General features: G+C 45.3%; 1 protein-coding gene across 3 annotated transcripts in view; it reads left to right on the forward strand.

Annotated features, from left to right (window-relative positions):
• The first annotated feature begins 1177 nt into the window (after nucleotides 1-1177).
• Nucleotides 1178-19126, forward strand: part of DZIP1 (DAZ interacting zinc finger protein 1) — a 49336-nt gene continuing 31387 nt past the window's right edge. For all 3 annotated transcript variants that reach the window (XM_027589910.2, XM_027589911.2, XM_027589914.2), the window contains exons 1-8: nucleotides 1178-1453; nucleotides 2116-2212; nucleotides 2582-2795; nucleotides 3745-3989; nucleotides 4097-4654; nucleotides 10675-10759; nucleotides 13245-13369; nucleotides 15514-15675. In XM_027589910.2, coding sequence (XP_027445711.2) covers nucleotides 3954-3989; nucleotides 4097-4654; nucleotides 10675-10759; nucleotides 13245-13369; nucleotides 15514-15675 — 966 coding nt within the window. In that variant the 5' untranslated portion in view covers nucleotides 1178-1453; nucleotides 2116-2212; nucleotides 2582-2795; nucleotides 3745-3953. The remainder of the gene's footprint in view (nucleotides 1454-2115; nucleotides 2213-2581; nucleotides 2796-3744; nucleotides 3990-4096; nucleotides 4655-10674; nucleotides 10760-13244; nucleotides 13370-15513; nucleotides 15676-19126) is intronic.

The raw sequence follows: 19126 nt of genomic DNA on the forward strand, positions 1-19126 counted from the left end.
AATACTGTTAAACATCATCCTACACACACACACACACACACACACACACACACACACTCACTCACTCACACATACCACAACGGGCTACAGAGTATAGACTTTGCAAAGCAATGACCTTTCTACTTCATAATGCCTGAAAATTCTACCGAGAGATCTTTACCCATTCTACTTCAGAGGATTCTTACAGGATCTTGGATTCACTTTCAAATTTAAGCATTTTAATATTCAATAAGTTAAAAAATCTTAGCAAGGCTTTCCTAGGCCTAATGATTTCAAGTAAAAACTAAAGAAAGGCATTCACATAAATCCTTATTAAGCCATTACTGTGTTTGAAGCCTTGTGCTAAATAAAGTATGGTACAAAGTTGATTTGGTCATGGAGAAGCCCAAGGAAAAGCATTTTAGGTTAACATGTTACCATCCAGCAAAGATTCTGTAGTTAACTCCTTTCTAAGTGAAGAACAATTTTTGCTGCAGCAGACACTAACATTTTGCACTCAATACACTCAATGCACTCAAATTCCTCAATCTAGGTCAATCTCATGGTTGTTATGCATACTTTCTGGATTACTCCTTATTTTAAAATACTGAATTTTGCCCAATTGTCAGACCAAGTGTTCCAATTTTAGGTTAAAAATATAGTCACACTACTCTTGTCCCACGGCATCTCCTCTCCTCCCCGCCACTGTCAAACTTTCTACCAACAAAGAACCGTGCTTTGCGTCCTAAAGTGGACATTAACCGAAAGACGCGGAAACCTACGTGGGTTTAATCCTTGCGTGCTTGCATGCAGAGTCCCTAATCCCGTTTTCCACGTCACTCAAACGCAGAGCTGCATCAGAAATCCTCTTCAACGTTCCTTGAATCTGCAGACTTCTGCGATTAAAATGCATCTCTTCTTGGGAGAGAATTCACATAAAGCACCCATAGTAAATTAGCTAGCTGAGGGCCAGGCCAACCGCGGGGTTGAACTGAATCTTGTTTCTCTTTGAAAAGCCTTCCCGGGGAGAACATCCCACGCCAGCAACAGAGCGCGCCCCGGCACCACGTGTCTGCACCGACAGCGGGATTGGCGGAGCGCATTTTAGCGCTGCGGTCTAGACGCTCACAGTCCCGCCCAGCTGCCAGAGGAGCTGGGACGCGGAGAGGAGACGCCGGAGGGAGATCGCAGAGGGGAGGGGGGCGGGAGGGGGGTGGGGGATTCCCGAGGAGCCCGCGGACCGGGAGTCTGGGAGGGCCCGAACGGCGCCAGGCCCGCCGCGCCACAACTTGCCCAAACCAGACAAGCTTCATTCTGCGCCCTGGAAGAAGGAGTCGGCCCGCCGCTTCCAGCTCGGCTGCTCCTCGGCCTCGGTGGGCCCCGCCTGCGCCAGCAGCGCTTCTGGGGTCTGGGTCCCCAGCGTCGCCCCGTCCTCCTGCAGCGCCCGGCGCCCGCCACGGAGCGCGCAGCTGGGGTGAGCCGAGGAACCCTTGGGAGCCCGCTGCAGACCCGGCATCTCCGTGCCGGCGTAGCCAGGGCCTCCTCCCGCTTCCCCCGACCGCGAGCCGAGGCACTGCAGACCCCGATGGCGTGGCTGCGCCAGCCCCCTACTCCCCCTTTCCCTTCTAACGGACAGTGCGGGGGCCTCACTGGAGCCCGTGTAATCCGACCTTTGTCTTTGCGGTTCGGCGGGCCACCCCGCAGTGCGCCCGGGACTAGAGGCGCCGCGCCGGGCTGCAGCCCAGCCCCGGGATGGGGGGCGGAGGGAACGGGAAAGCGTGCCCCCTTCTTTCCTGTTCCGGCCATCTTGGGACCGAGATTCAACCAAGGGGCAAGGATGGCCCGCAGCGCGGCTCTCTGCGCCCAGAGTAGCGGCAGCGAACGTAGATGGGCACTTCAGCCCCGCGCACCTCCTCCTCCGACCGCAGTGCGGGCGCTCAGAGAGCACCCCCGCGTTCAGCTCCAAGGGCCTGGGCCCTGAGCATGGGTAAATCCCCCTCACACGCCAGACACACAGAGAACAGGAGAGATACGGGCTGACATTTACCTAACTAAACGCCGAATTCATTCAATCATTCTTTATCCACGTGTCCATTTGGCAAATTCTCAACCCTCTCTGGGCCTGACCTTTGCCAGGTGCTGAGGACAAACGGTGAGCAAGAGAAATCACGGCCCTTGTTCCCGCTGATCCTGCAGCCCAGTGGATGGAGCCCACAGTCCACAGACGTGCCAGGTCGGTATCCTGACGTCCTTTAAACAGGTTGGGAAACTGAGGCCTGGGGCTGACATAACTTGTTCTAGGTCAAGCAGCAAGTAAATGGAAGAATCAGACTTTGAACCTAGGTCTGTAAGTCTTTTACGCCAGGTGCAGTGAACCGTTAATAGTTTTTTTTTTCCCCCAAAGGCCCATTAAAAGTTATTTGGATGTACAGTTTATATGAAGTCATATGAAGTGTGTTCTCTATTTCCTGGGTGCCTTTATATGGGTTTCTTTCTGGTTCACAGTATCTGGAAAGTGCTAAAAATATTTGACGTTACAACTTCGCTTTAAGTTACTCTGAATTGTATTTTCCTTTCTTCTATTCACATATCTGGCTGTTAGGAAAGAAAAAAAATTTCCTGATGGTTGTTCCAAGCAGGGACTCCCCCGTGGATTGAGGAATGTGTGGCTTTTCCTCAGCTCATTGATCTCTGTGGTAGCCACAGGCAGCACCCAAAGGACCCCAAGAATGAGAGGCCTGTGGTCTGCAAGTTGCTGCTAGAGATATTTTAGCCTCTCCAGATAACAGAATGCAACTGCCACACAAGTTCCTAAGGTAAACACCAGGGCCCTCTAAAACTTGATGGTACAAAGCTGATGGGTAAAGTTCCCCTCCATATAATTTTTTTTTTTTAACCTTCACATTTTGAGAATGTATTCTTTTGGAAAGACAAGTCAAGTATTACTGTCTGGGGAAATTCCTTGATTTGTGCTTTTTTTTAAAGATTTTATTAATTTGTGAGAGAGTGAGAGAGAGCATGAGAGGGAGGAGGGTCAGAGGGAGAAGCAGACTCCCCGCTGAGCGGGGAGCTTGATGTGGGACTCGATCCTAGGACTCCAGGATCATGACCTGAGCCCAAGGCAGTTGCTTAACCAACTGAGCCACCCAGGCGCCCTTGATTTGTGCTTCTGTCAGTGTCTTATATTTAGGTAGGCAACTCATAGAGGAAGAAAGACTCCATTTTAAAAAAAGGGTCTTGGGTGTAAAATTGAGAAAACCTGCCAACAAATATAATGAGCCTCGCCACTAATTTAATTTTTTAAACAATTTCATTGAGGTGTAATAGACAAATGCACCCTTCATTTTCAATGTACAATTGGATAAATTTTGATAAATGTATATACCAGGTAATCAACAAACAGCAAAATTAAAATACAGAACATTCCTGTTAAACCGCAAAAGTGTCTTTCTGCCCCTTTGCTGCCAATGCCCCTCCATCCCATTTAATTTTACAGTTTTGTTGCTGAACGTTTTTTAAGTTGTGTGTAAAAGATGAGGATGAATAGGCATTTCTAATCTTAAAACCTAAGGCGAGGACAGGAGTGAATAACCGGAGGCTGGTAGCTGGGACCGAAAGTGCCGGGGGAATGTGGCTCTCTACGCCTTAGGGACATGGAGTGTCAGCCCCAGAGCCAGGGAGCGTAGTGGCCCAGAGAGCCAGTGCCCAGGAGATGCCCTCTCCCGGTGGACGCTCTCGCCCACGAGGTCTTCTCTGGTCCCGCAGGGCCCTGGGCGCACGCTGACCGCTCCGGGGCAGGCGCGCCCTTCGCTCCAGGTCCAGGCTGGGGCGCTGCCATAGCAACGGCCTGGACGCCCGGACCTTAGGCCGCCGCCGCCGCGGGAGACCCAGCCATCTCCCGCTCCGGAGGGGTGGGGCGGCGGCGGCCCGGGAGGCGGTCCCCGGCCGGGTAGACGGGACCGCTCCCTCTTCGGATGCCAGCGGAGGCGGCGGATTTGCTTCCAAGCATGGTAAGAGCGGGGAGATCGGGCTGCCTGGGGATGTGGGGCTGGCGGCTGCCGCGGCTCCCCGGCACTCCCAGCTCCCCCTCCACCTCCACGCTGTCTCCTTCCCGCAGCCCTTCCAGAAGCACGTCTACTACCCGCTCGCCAGCGGCCTGGAGGGTCCCGACGCCCCCGCAGCTGACTCAGCCGCGCGATCCGCGATGGCCAATGCTCCCCACAGCGCGGCGTCGGGCCCCCTGCCCTTCTTCCAGTTCCGGCCGCGGCTGGAGAGCGTGGACTGGCGGCGGCTGAGCGCCATCGACGTGGACAAGGTGGCGGGGGCCGTGGACGTGCTGACACTGCAAGAGAACATCATGAACATCACCTTCTGCAAGCTGGAGGACGAGAAGTGCCCGCACTGCCAGTCGGGGGTGGACCCGGTGCTCCTGAAGCTCATCCGCCTGGCGCAGCTCACCATCGAGTACCTGCTGCACTCCCAGGAATTCCTCACGTCGCAGCTGCACAACCTGGAGGAGCGCCTGCGCCTGAGCCTGGCCGAGGGTGAGCAGAACAAGAAGCTCCTCGCCAAGCAGGCTGGGGAGATCAAGTTACTCAAGGAAGAGTGTAAACGCAGGAAAAAGATGATCTCGACCCAGCAGCTGATGATCGAGGCCAAAGCCAGCTATTATCAGGTGGGACCCTGCGTTGTGATTCTAATTCATAATCCAGTAAGATTTTTGGTCCCCAGCAGCCAGGATATCCAGAATCCTTTCCTAGATCACTGCCCGCCCCCCCCTTTTTTCCCAATAGTTAAGCAATATAGTCATTGTAACCAACAGGTGACATGGTTCATCACCTTCCATAGAGAACCACAGGATTAATAATTAAGAATTAAACAATGCCCTCAGTGCTTTATTGAAGCCATCTAAATGCTGGTTGTTTAAGAAACTGCGTCCTTCCACGCGTGATGTAATGAAAAATAAACCATGTACAAATTGTTGAGGTTTGCCCCAGATGATGTGGTACGATTAAATTTGTGGGGGTTTTATTTCAAAATATTTTCAAACTTACAGGAAGGTTGTAAGAATAGTGCAAAGAACTTCATAAACCCCTCACCCAGATTCTCCAGTTATTAAATTTGCCACATTTCATTTATTTCCTCAGTCTCTATATACGTACTATTATTTTTGAACCATTTGACAGTAAGTTTCAGACTCCTGAATATTTCAGTGTCTATATTTCCTAAGAACAAGAACACTGCCTAATATAACAATATTAGTGATATGGGACAACTGTGTTTTAATTGAACAGGTAGTATTTAAAATATATTTTATTACTAAAACAACAGTATTTAAAAAAATTAAAACCTCTTGCTTTTCTGCTTTTAATCTCTATTGTGGGTTAGACATTGAGCTCAAGATAAATATTGTAATTTTTGAGTATAACAAATCAATGTACTTATTTTTTTAATAATTAGAGTATCAACAATGTTTGATAAAGATAAAGATATCTTTGATAAAGATATTAAAGTAAGCAACAGGCTGACAAGATTGATTTCATTCCCTTATATTGTAGTTACTTTGGCTAAATATGAGTAAAAAGGCCTAAGTGAATGGGACGCCTGGCTGGTTCAGTTGGTAGAGCATGCGACTCTTGATCTTTGGGGTCGTGAGTTCCAGCCCCATGGTGGGAGTAGAGTTTATTTAAAAAAAAGAAAAAAAAGCCTCAGTGGACTTAGGTACTAGTGCTGTGAGTGATTGCAGAGGACTGGCCATAGACACTAATGGTGTGGTTCCTAGTGCTTAGGACTAACCCAACAGGAGCCTTGGGAGAAGTGTACTTCAGATAGGTGAACAGTTAGGAGACAATACTGTTAGAAAGCCTTAGTGTTTAGCCTTGGGTACCCAACCCTGAGTATAATCCTCAAATAACACCTGATGTTGCTAATTGCCTATTTGTTTCATAAATGCCATTTAGAAACTACATATTTATAAAAGTGCTGATATGGCCTTTTATAAATATATTTATTATACATTGAATAGAATGGATTCTATTTAGACATTAAAATAGTTTAGCTTGGGGCGCTTGAGTGGCTCAGTTGAGCACCCTACTCTTTGTTTTGGCTCCGGTCGTAATCTCAGGGATCGTGAGATTGCATCAGGCTCTGCACTCCGCGGGGAGTCTGCTTGAGATTCTCTTTCCCTCTGTTCCTACCTGGTGCGTGCCTGCACATGCGCACACGGTCTCTCACTCTCTTTCTCTCTCAAATAAATGAATCTTAAAAAAAATATTTTAGCGTTGGTGGTAATCAGTGAAATGTTAAAACCTATAACATACAGAAATTTTAGACTTTTAGGAACATTTTTTCATTCTTTTAGTTACCATAGAAACAGCTGTCAGCAGAGATTTTCAAGGGTGAAGGATATACATGAATAAAGGTAATGGCTCATTTTTATCAAGTGAGTGACACCTGCCAACTTGGCCACTCAGCAGACTCCCTGAATGAAAATGTCAGGTGTATGGCGTGCCCAGGTGTGACCAAGAAAAGATAGAGGTGATCAGACCACTTTTTCCTACTCAGTGTAGTATAAACACACTCTGCCGTTTTTGGCGGCTTGCCATTCTCTCTTGATGGAGTCCTTAAGCAGTTGAGTGCTTTAGGGTGACAGTTCCAGAGTTCGACTGCGAGTGTTCGAATCCTAACTGTTCCACCATGCAAGTCATGTAACCCCTAGGCCTCCTTCTCCTCATCTGGAAAATGAGAACATTAACGGTAGGTACCATAGCAGTAGGGCTATTGTGAGAATTCCATGAGATAATGCGCGTGTGGCATCAGGAAGTCTCGGTAAACGTCGCCTCTGACGTGTGCATGTTGATTTCTCTGGGTGGTGAGCTGTGGCGACCCGTGATCTCTGCGAGTCCTTGCACCTTTCCTAGGAGCTGAATAGCAGTTGCAGTGAGAATCAGTGATTCAGGGAGGGGACGTCAAGACCGCTGCGAAGAAAAGTTGGCACATAAACTACCGGGGGTTCCACGGTGTTACAGTTATTTCAACTTCAGGTTCCTGTGTTTGGGGACATTTGGCCTACGATAAAGTTTACAGGAAGACAATTGATTTTGTTGAAATGGCTTAGCCTGCAGTCATTAATTTGTGTATAGAGACCTCCAACAGCTGGGGAAGTCTCATGGCCATGGGTGAAGGCCAGTGTGTACCAGTGTTCTAGCTATCAAATTATTTTTTTTAATTAAAAATTTAAAGATACCAGTGGATCATAACAGGACTTAGGCTCATTCTAAGAAGACCTTTTGTTCTCATAGTTGGAAGACTTAGATTCCTCTCCATGCTTTAGCACGACAGGCAGATTTTGGGATCTGTCAGTGAATTTCTGACCCTGGTTGCAGTTTTTCAGTGTCTTGGAGTTGGAGATGAGTGTTGGGGATAGAAAAAGCATGCATTTTGCAGTCAGAGAGACATAGGTTAAAATATGCATCTGATAACGCTGTGACCTAATTCATTCCCCACACCCCCAACCAACCTGCTCAGCGGGGAGCCTGCTTCTCCCTCTGCCTGCCACTTCCCCTGCTTGTGTGCACTCTCTTTCTCGCTCTCTATCTCTTTCTCACAAATAAATAAAATCTTTAAAAAGAATAAAAATAAAAAGGCATCACCAAGGTCATCCAGGTTTTCTCCTATGGTATTTTTTAGGAGTTTTATAGTTTTGCATCTTACATTTAGGTTTGTGATCATTTTGAGTTAGACTTTGTGAAGGATGGGAAGTCTGTGTCGACGTTCATTCTTCTGCACGTGGATGTCCAGTTGTCCCAGCACCATTGTTGAATAAACTATCTTTGTTCCATTGTATTGTTTTCGCTCCTTTGTCAAAGATCAGATGATGAGATTTATATGGGTTTGTTTCTGGGCTCTCTCTTCTGCTCCGTTGATCTGTTTGTCTGTTCTTTAGATAATACTATACTGTCTTGATTACTCTAGCTTTATCTAGTGAGTCTTAAAGTTGAGTAGCACAAGTCCTCCAACTTTGTCCTTTTCCTTCAGTACCATATTGGCTATTTTGGGTCTTTTAACAAACTTTAGAATCAGTTTGTTGCTATTCACAAATCACTTGCTGGGAATTGGATTGGGATGGCATTAAATCTATAGATCAAATTAGGGAGACTTGACATCTTGACAATATTGAGTCTTCTTATCCATTAACATGGATGTTCACTTATTTAGTTCTCCTTTGATTTGGTCTTCAGAACTTCGAAGCTTTCCTCATATAAAGCTTGTACATATTTTGTTGGATTCATACCTAAGTACTCATTTTTGGGGGTGTTAATGTAAATGGTGGTTGGTTTTTATTTCAAATTCTACTTTTTCATTACTGGAATATAGGAAAGTGGACTTTAGTATATTACCCTTACGTCCAACTTTGCTATACCTCATTATTAGTTCTAGGTTGTGGTTTTTTGGTTTTGTTTTTTTTTTTTTGTCAGTTCTTTTGGATTTCCTACGTAGACATTAGTGTCATCTGAAAACGAAGAAAATTCTGTGTCTTCCTTGCTAGTCTGTATATTTGTTATTTCCCTTTGTTGCTGTATTACATTGGCAGGGACTTCCAGTACAATGTCTTTCTCTACAAGCTTGGAGGTGGTGGTTTGCCCTGTGTCTTCTCTTTTCTTATGGATCCAAGAAGAGTTGTCGATTTTTTTAGTCTGTTCAGCTTTTTACTTATTGTTAGGAGGGGGTGGCAAATTTCAAGCTCCTTACCTGCATATTCAGAAACTGAAAGTCTTCTAACTTTGTTTTGATGTCTTTTTCATATAAAAGTTTTTCATCTTTTTTAATTTTTATTCTTATTTTAAAGATTTTATTTATTTATTTATTTATTTATTTGAGAGAGAGCGTGCAGAGAGAGAGCATGAGTGGGGGGAGGGGCGTAGGGAGAGGGAGAGGCAGTCTCCCCACCGAGCAGGGAGCCCCGACATGAGGCTCAATCCCAGAACCCTGGGATCATGACCTGAGCCAAAGGGAGACGCTTAACTGACTGAGCCACCCAGGCACCCCAGACGTTTTTCATCCTGATGCAGTCAAAATGTCAGGCTTTTCTTTTGGGAGTAGGAACCCCTTCTTACCCTGAGCTCATGGCTTTTCTGTATTATTCAAATAGTTAAAATATCTATTTTCCATTTTTAGAAATTAAAAGCCACACATTCTAGGTTTCTTCATCCTTTCCTTTCTCCAATGCTGTGCATGGCCTTAGAGCCCACACTGACACCTGAGTCAGGGCAGTCCGTAGAGAACTGTGAGGAAACCCAAGCAGTCATCAGCAGCGGAGAAGGCTGGAAAGATACGTTCAACTTTCCCTGAAATGCAACGCCAAGAAATATGCCATACTGTAGGTTTTCTGGGAAAGAGAATGTGAACTTGCCATGCAGTTCTCCTAATTCAGAGTAAGGCAATACTGTGCATGAGTAGAACATGTGAATAGCACAAGGGGGATGAAACTGCAGAGTCCAAACTGGGAGAAACTCTGCAGGACACATGTTCAGTTTCTTTGGCAAATAAATTGCAAGGAAAAAGAGAGATGGAGGTCAACTTACAGATCAGAAGAGAGTTGAGAGGCGTGATAAGCCGTTGCAGGTTATGGCCTTATTTGGATCCTGATTCAAAACAAACAGTAAATTTTTTTTCTAAGACATTGTGTGAAATATTGGAGAAAAATAATGTTTTTAATGTGTTGATATTAAGAAATTAATTTTCACATTTTAAGAAGTGGAATAATAATATTATGATTGTGTTAAAAGCAAGTCCTTTCAGAGATAGAGTCTGAAATACTAACAGATGAAAATATATAATATCCACGGCTTAATTCAGGGTAATCCAGGGACGGAGGTATAGATGAAACAAGTTGAATTTTTGCTTAAAATTTGAATCAGTGTTAAAGTGGAAAATGGAGATATTGGTAGAACTGATTTTTTTTTCAGTAGAATTCATTTTAGGGAGCTAAATATTTCTAAGCATGTGTTCAGTCATTTATTAATGCTGGGCTCTGGGGATAATGCTATGAATAAGATAGACAATAGGCCATACTGTCAGGACTATGACGTCCTGAAACCGAGAGGCCCTGGGCAGGAGACAGTAAACAAGTGAAGTGTGTCCCTGTGGAAATAGTAATGGGTGAGATGTTGCAATGTTGACAATAAGGCGGCAGGACGGGATGGTGACTGGCAGGAGGACCGCCCGCAAAGGTCTGGTTGAGGACTCGCCATTCCTCCCCAGTGTGGAAGACGCTCCCCAGAAGACTCCTGCGTGTCAAGAAGGAGTCAGCGGGGAAGGTCTGGGGAAGATTCAGGCAGGGCACAAGCCAGTGCAGAGGCTGAAGTTGGTCGGCTTGAGGGACAAAAAGAAGACTGGCATGGTTGGAGTGTCCTGAGCAAGTTGGTGACAGGCTGGGAATCCCCTGTCTAACGGGAACAGCATCGGGTTCCTGCAAGCACCAGGATGGGCCACCTTAGCTGCCAAAAGATAGCTTTCACTGTCTGGGGACAACACCATGGTTTATAGTTGTCTTTCTAGTCCTGCCTTGAGTACCCCCTACCGGGGTGGAAAATTCCCAGGAGGTGGTGCTTTCGGTACCCCAATTTTAATTGAACTTAGGTGGGGGGGGATACTCATTACAGACCCTTAGATTTGTTGCTTTCTCTTTTTCAGTGCCATTTCTGTGACAAGGCCTTTATGAACCAAGCTTTTCTACAAAGTCACATTCAGCGCCGCCACCCCGAAGATTCTCATCTCGGTAAGTCACGAGCTCAACTTCAAAAAGCCGTTTTCCTTTGGGTACCTTTTTCTTTTTTTTCAGTGAGACATGGTCCAGTGCCTCTCTCAGTCCTTTGAAAAGAAAGTATCATAGTCTTTATTCACTCATTAAGTAGCACTTGTGCCCCTACTACGTGCCACGCATGGTACCAGGCCTGGGGATATGGGTGCAAGCGAAACAGACCGAGTTCTGCCCTCTGGAGTCTTGACGTGCTATTAGGAAGGGCGGAGAACAGAGAGGTTAGCAGAGTAGAGGGAGCAAGGCAGTAGTGTGCGGGGCATTGGAGGGGAGGAGGCTGGGTCACATGGGACCTTGAAGGCCCCCCCGCCCCAGCCAGGAATGTGGGTAGCTCCTGGCGGGGAGCATAGCGCCAGTGGTGGAAGCAGGTGGAAGAGAGGGGGGCTGCGAGAGTAGCCCAGGTGAGTGACATGGCAGCAGGACCAGGACGGGACCAGGGAAGATCAGAGAAGTGAAGATGGAGAGGACATGTTCCACACAGAACCCGCAGAGGTGTGACTTGGCGTGAGAGCAAGAGATAAAGAAAGACAATCCTGGGTTTTTGTCCTCTACGTTTGGGTGAGTGGCGGTGATGTCTTCTCAGATGGGGACATACGGACGGAAGCGGATTGAGGAAGCAAAGAGAATGAGAGTACGTGTTGGTCAGGGTAAACTTGAGTCACACATACAGTCGCCATCCTAGTGGAGATGTGGGGGGCCTGGGGGTCAAGGGAGAGGCCCAGGCTGGAGAGAGAAATCCAGGAGTCCTTAGCAGAGCTGGGCTGGATGAGCTCACCTAGATAGGGAAGGGAAGATGGCCGAGGGCCTGCCCTAAGGCTCTCCCAACGTGAGGAGCTCAGGAGGAACAGCCGAGGGCAGTGAGAAATAGTTATGGAGGCAAAGGGAGACCTGGGGAGTGTGTTGTTATGGAAACCAAGGGAAACGGGGGTTTCAGGAGGGATCCCAGTGGTCAGTTTATTGAAAGTTCCTGAGGCACAGAGTAAGATGAGGACAAAAAATTGATCATTGCTGTCACGATGGCTGCTGTTGACCTTGACGTAGCAGCTTCAGTGCATTGGTGGGGACAGAAGCCCAAAGTGAGGGAGCCGAGCTGAGAATCAGGTGAGCAAATGGTCAGTAACATGTGCTGGGAAGGACAGCAGAGACATCAGGCATTGTCTGGAGGGAAATGTGGATCCAAGGGAAAATTTTTGTTTCCTTTGATGTGGGAGATACGAAGGTGTTTTTGGGTCCGGAGGTATAGAGGGGGAAATTAAAGAAGCAAGAGAGGGAAGGGGTTCTGTGGCTTCTCAAGGAAGCAGGTTTCCTGTTCTCTCAGTGTTCTTAAGGGAAAATAAATACCAGGCCTTATTTCTCCATCAGCAGACAAAGCCTTCTGCCGATTGCCTGATTGCCTACAGACCGGTAACCCACAGAAATTCTCATTATGGTCTTAAATGCTTTTAGCCTCTCAATGCGTGTGCTCCTAGCTTGTTACTAAGTGCTTGCTTTAGTCTCCTTTTTGGGCCAGTCTGTTTCCATTCCTGCCTATTTCAGACAAATAGACTTAAGTTGGAAACAGCTAAGCTTTGTGTAAACAGTATGAACAGCCGAAAATTCCATTTGTAAGTCATGGACCACTGATACAATTTAGCAGTATATTGGAGAAGTTGGGAAGATTAAGTGTTTTAATGAACCTACCATTCTTCAGTGTGAAACTGACCTTCTTTCTCTTCTGTTTCAGTATCTTATTCTATCTCATACTCGTTTCAGAGAGTATTTCAGACTCTGAAACGAGTATTATTTCTTCAGGTCATCTTTGAGATTCTGACTTTCTACTTTGGTTTCCATACCTTTCATGTCTACACTCACAGACACATGTATATCCATTCAGTCATGTGCACATCTTCATGTAAGTACATGTACATAATAAGTACCTTCCCTTCACTTGTTGCTTCCTTTTACAAACTTTTGGTACCTTGTTTTGGCCCCGTGGACAGCGTATGGCCCCAGTTTGCATTTTGAATGCCAATCTCTGCTTGTCTTAGCACTGATGGGGTTCTCAGGAGAGCGTGGTGGGAGCCAGAAGGACAGTGACCAAAGAGATTTCCAATATGGCTGTACCTGTAGTGGAAGCCGGGGCTTCCTTTCTCTCCTCGAGACTGGCATCCCCGACAGGAGCCCAGGATTATTCCTTGTCACCATTATGGTTCCCTGAATGGGCTCTCACACTGTCTCTGGAGGGTAATCCAACACAGTGGCTGAAATAATCTGCCACAAGTAATTCAGCGTCCCCTAAGTAAACACTACCGAGCAAAACTTGGCTCGTGTGGCATGAAAAAGTAATAGTATCCCAAGTCAGAGCACTTTCCTTTGTCTTTGTCTTATCAATAAGACCGTACCCCATAAGTTTTCAGATAGGTTTCAGAAGAGGTGGTATTTTAATGGCGCATTTCTGTTGCAACAGAGTATAAGAAAAAGGCACAGACTGATAAGCTCCAGAGTGAGATTGATATGCTGAAGGAGCAGCTGCAGCTCACCAGGTCTCAGCTGGAGGCTGCACAGCACGCCCACGCTGTCAGGTTCTCTAAGGTAAGGGGCTGAGTTCTGAAAACGGTGGTAGGTGGTAGGTGGTAGGGTGGGAAGGACGGGTGTGAATTCCTTTGAAATGTTTGGTGGAATTCACCAGTGAAGCCGTCTGGTCCTGGGCTTTTCTTTGTTGGGAGGCGTTTGATTACTGATTCAGTGTCCTTACTCATTATTGATTGGTCTGTTCAGATTTTCTATTTTTTTCATGATTCAGTCTTGGTAGGTTGGCCTGTTTCTAGGAGTTGATCCATTTCTTTGAGATTGGCCAGTTTGTTGGCATATAACTGTACATAGTAGGCTATTATGATCCTTTGTAATTCCATAGTGTTAGTTGTAATGTCTCCTCTTTTCTTTATAATTTATTTGAGTCCTTTTTCGGTTAGTCGTTTTGGCCCTGTGGAGTTTGACACTAAGAGTTTGACAATTTTGTTTATCTTTTCAGAAAAAAACCCTCTTAGTTTTGTTCATCTTTTCTATTGTTTTTCTGTTCTCTATTTTATTATTTCTGCTCTAATCTTTATATTTCCTTCCGCTGACTTTGAGCTTAGTTTTTTTTTCCCTCGATTTTGAGGTGTAAAGTTATATTGTTTATTTGAGATCTTTCTTTTTTTCTCAATGTAGGTGTTTTTAGCTGTAAATTTTCCTCTTAGAACTGCTGTTGCTGCATCCCCTACATTTTGGTATGTTGTGTTTCCATTTTCGTTTATCTCAGGATATTTTTGACTTCCCTTTTGACTCCTTCTTTGATCCATTGGTTATTCAGGAGTGTATGGTTTAGTTTCCATGTATTTGTAAATTTTCCAATTTTTTCTGTTACTGATTTCTAGTTTCATACAGAAAAGATACTTGACATAATTTTAGTCTTCTTGAATCTTATTTTGGTGACCTAATGTATAATCTATCCTGGAGAACGTTCCATGTGCACTGAGAAGAATGGGCATTCTACTGCCATTGAATAGTATCTGTCTGTTGGGTCCGTTTGTTACATAGTGTTGTTCAGATCCTGTGTTTCCTTATTGATTTTGTGTCTGGATGACCTATTCATCATTAAGAGTGGGGTATTAAAGTCCCCAACGATTACAATGTTGCTGTTTATATCTCCTTTTTGTTTTGTTCGTATATACTTTATAAATTTGGGTACCGCAATGTTGAATACATAAATATTTACAGTTCTTGTGTCTTCTTGATGATTGGCATCTTTATTATTATAGTAACCTTCTTTGTCTCTTGAGATTTTTTTTTTTAATGTAGGCATTTACAGCTATAAATTTCCCTCTGGGCCCTGCTTTGGCTTCTCTGTTTCTTTTTTTTTTTTTTCAGTATGCTGTGTTTTAATTTTCATTCATCTCAAAGTATTTTCCATTTTCCCTAGTGAGTTTTTCGTTGGCGCCTTGGTTGCTTAAGAGTACGTCGTTTAATTTTCAAGTATTCATGAATTTTCCAGTTTTTCTTCTGTTATTGATGTCTGGCTTCCTTCTGTTGTGGTTGGGAATACACTTAGCATGATTTCAATCTTTTAAAACTTATTGAGAGTCTTTTATGACATAACATATGGTCTATCCTGGTGAATCTTCCATGTGCATTTATGTTTTGGTGTTGTTGGGTGCAGTGTTCTGTATGTTTGTCAGACTGAGTTTATTTATTGTGTTAAGTGCCAGTTAGGTAAAAAAAAAAAAACAAAAAGTGAGGGTCATTGAGAAATCAGAGGCTGATTGACTAGACCTTGAATTTAGCTTGTATGACTATGAATTTGTGTTTTTGGGGGGTGAGATGGGGCTATTCTCTCCAAATTGATAGAGTATTGAGAATGGTTCTTCTGCTCAACAGACATTTTCTTTTAAAGTATGTTTACATTTTACATATTATTGCGTATCTATTTTGCAAGTTCATAGATCACAGAACTCTTGAGACTTTGGGCCTCTGTGTTTGTATTTTAAGAGGTGTAGGGACAAAAGGATGCTCTATGCTGTTTTTGGTTTGGAAAAACCACTGTGCGCGTGGCCATTATATGCAGTGTGATTGTAAACCTCACTTACACACGCAGTACTAGCTGCCACATTGGAGGTGAAGCTCTGTCCACGTATTTAAAATTTTGCATATTTGCTTCATATCAGAACTTTTAAAGCCATGCGTTAAAATAATTTCAGGAATATGAAATGCAAAAAACAAAAGAGGAAGAATTTCTGAAGTTATTTGATAGATGGAAAGAAGAAGAAAAGGAGAAACTAGTTGGCGAAATGGAAAAAGTCAAGGAAATGTTTATGAAAGAGTTTAAAGAATTGACTTCCAAGAATTCAGCCTTAGAATATGTAAGTATTAAGCCAAAAAGTCCTCATAGTGGGGCGCCTGGGTGGCTCAGTCGTTGAGCGTCTGCCTTCGGCTCAGGTCATGATCCCGGGGTCCCGGGATCGAGCCTCGCATCGGGCTCCCTGCTCCGCGGGAAGCCTGCTTCTCCCTCTCCCACTCCCCCTGCTTGTGTTCTCGCTCTCGCTGTGTCTCTCTCTGTCAAATAAATAAATAAAATCTTTAAAAAAAAAACAAAGTCCTCATAGTATTGGTAGGGTTGTTGCCTTGAGAAGTGGCACTAGAATGGCATTATGGCCCCTAGACATTACTTTACTGTGCCCAGACACACCTTCTCCCAAGAGTGCTGAGGGAGCTTGAGACATGCAGAAGACAGAGCAAGTCAGCAAAGTTGCATCTTTGAGAATGGGAGCTTTGGCCCCAAGTGCGTGTACAGAACACTTGATCCATGTGAGGGGCAGGTGGCTGGCTCAGTCACTGGAGCATGGACTCTTGATCTCAGAGTTATGAGTTTGAGCCCCACGTTGTGGGTAAGGATTACTTAAAAATAAAAAAAAAATCTTAAAAAAGAGCACTTGGTGTATTTGGTACTTTGGTCAGATCATAGAAGAAGGTCTCTCTTTCCTTTGCTGTTTAGGTTTAGATAGCCATAAACCATAAACCCCTCCCTGAGTTTTGAAGCTTTCAGAGTTCGAGGGGAACTTTCTGGAAAGGCTGACACGCGTCACCACTGTGGAAGCCAACCCAGAAAGACAGAAGTAGAACCTTTTACCAGTTCCCTTCCTGATCCCAGGCCTGGCCAGTGAGGAGGACAGGGGGTCTGAACAAGCAGGTTGTGGCTGAGCCTCCATCCCCTGTGGGAGCAACCTTGGTCCACACTGCCGTAGTCCCACGCCTCGCTGGGGTGGGACCTCAAACTCTCTGACAGTGGCCGTTGTCTTCCGGCTAAGAATTACCTGAGCTGGATGGGCAGCTCCGTCATGCGGCACCCTTGGGGAAAGGAAGCAAGATCCTTGAGCTCCCTCTAGGGGACAAGCTTTGCAAACGAAAATGGAGGGATATTTTTGGAACGCGGCTCTAAGGGCCTTCTCTAAAAACGCCTTGAACTTTTGCACAGAGGTTGGCAAACCACAACCTGTGAGCCGAATCTGGCTTACTACCCGTTTTTGTATGACCAGTGAGCTAAGAAAGGTTTTAATATTTCTAAATGGTTGAAAAGAGTCATAAAAATATTTCACGACACATAAAAATTACATGAAGTCCACATTTCCGTGTCCACAAATAAAGTTTTATAAGCACCCAACCACATGTGTTCCTTTACATTTTGTCCCCGGTGCCTTTGTGCAGGGGCCATAGAGCTGAGTGGTTATGACCAAGACCTTAGAGGTCTCCTAAAGCCGGAATACTGTCCAGCTCTTTACAGAAAAATCCTGCCAGCCCCGTCATATCTTTATAAAGCAAATGTGGCAACATGTTAACGATTGATTGAAATGGGTGTTCATTATACTATTCTTTCGATTTTTCTAAAAGTTGTAATTTGCAAATTTAAAAGCTGAGGGGAAATTAATGTGGATGGCGCATTGTGTCTTTTTTTTGCAGGGCTTCCTTTCAGGCAACTTCCTGTTGGATCAGTTATTCTGTATCACCTCTTCTTGGTCATTGCTGGTCCTAAGCATCAGAGCGCCTAGACAGTCATTTCTCTATCCGTGGTTTCTTCTACAACTGCGGCCCCAGGGCCTGTCCTGCACTCCTATCCGTGGCTCAGAGCGGGGTGCCATATCGCCCCTGGTGGATTGCAGTACTAACCAGCTTAAGACTGGCTTCTTGGGGGCGCCTGGGTGGCTCGGTTGTTGGTTAGTTAGGCGTCTGGCTCTTGATTTTGGCTCCAGTCATGAGCTCAAGGCTGTGAGATTGAGCCCTGCTTTGGGCTCTGCACAAGGCATGGAGGCTGCTTACGAGTCTCTCTCTAAAAAGACTGCCTTTTCACATCTTTGTCAAGGCCAGACACATTTTTTTCCCCTTGTTCCCTTCCCTTTTGCCTGAGAGTCCCTCCATGGTCCTTCCCCGTGCTCCCTGCCCCCAGGAGGAGAGTGGATTGGGACTTTTCCCCACATAGGATTTTTTTTTTAACCACTCCTGCTTTTTTTGGGTAAAAAAAGAACTTTATCGAGATTTAGCTTATAGACCATAAAACTCACCCACTTAAAGTATACAGTTCAGTATACAGTTCAGAACATTTTTAGTATGTTCGCAGAGTTGTACAACCATGCTCACAATCATTTCAGATGTTTCCTCACGCCCGGGAAGAAACCCTGTGACCATTGGCACTCCTTCCCACGAGCCTTTGGCAACCACACGTCCACTTTCCGCCTCTGCGGATCTGCCTGTTCTGGACGTTTCATAGGAATGGAAGCATACAATATGCGCCGTTTTTGAGCAGCTGCTCCCAGTTAGCGTAATGTTTTCGAGCTTCATCCCTGTTGTAGGGATGTGCCTGTCCTACCATTTCATGCCTTCGTCATTGCCACCTGACGTCCCGTTGCATGCGTGTCGCACTTCCTTTGTTCGTTCATCAGGTGACCACGTGTGGGTTCTTTGCCCTTTTTAGCTATAGATGGTTTTTAAGGTTATTATTTATAATAAACTTCATTTTTTAGAACAGGGACAGAAAAATTGAGCACCTGGTACAGAAAATGTCTTAGAAACCCCCCCTCTCCTACCCCTGTACACAGTTTTCCATATTACTGGCATCCTAAATGAGTATGGTACATTTGTTTAGTTGAGGAACCCATATTGATATAGTAGTGTTAATTAAACTCCATACTTCGGTCCAACTTCTTTAGCTTTTGGCTAATGCCACTTTTCCATTCCAGGATCCTATCCAAGATGCCGCCTTGTATGTAGTTGTCCCATTCCCTTAGGCTCCTGTCTGAGATAGTGTCTCTGACTTGTTTTCAGTGACCTGGACAATTTTGAGTTCTTGTCAGTAGGATCCCCCTCTACTGGAATTTATCCAGTAGTCTTCCCGTGCTTAGACCGGGCTTATGGGTTTGAGGCACGAAATCCTCGGAGATAAGACATGATTTTCATCACATCATACCAAGGGGAATACTTTCTTCATGATTTATGATTGTTGGTGTTGACCTTGATCACCTGGCTGAGGTAGTGTTTGTCAGTTTTCTCCACTGAAAAGTTACCCCTCCCATTTCCTACTGTACCCTTTGAAAAGAAGTTGCTGCCTTCCGCCTCGATTTAGGCAGGGGAACTATGCTCCCCACCCTTTTATCAGTTAGCATATTAGCTTCTGTGATTTTTCTGGGGGTTTTTACCACTGGTGACTTTGGGAATAACATAATGAGCAAAAGGCAAAATTAAAACCCCATGTCCCTAATGGATTCATCGGCACAGTTGCTGGACGATGCTGGCCTTAGCACCAGTTATCGTGAGAACCAGCTG

This window comes from Zalophus californianus, chromosome 3 (genome assembly GCF_009762305.2).
Source record: "Zalophus californianus isolate mZalCal1 chromosome 3, mZalCal1.pri.v2, whole genome shotgun sequence".
NCBI classification, from domain to species: domain Eukaryota; kingdom Metazoa; phylum Chordata; class Mammalia; order Carnivora; family Otariidae; genus Zalophus; species Zalophus californianus.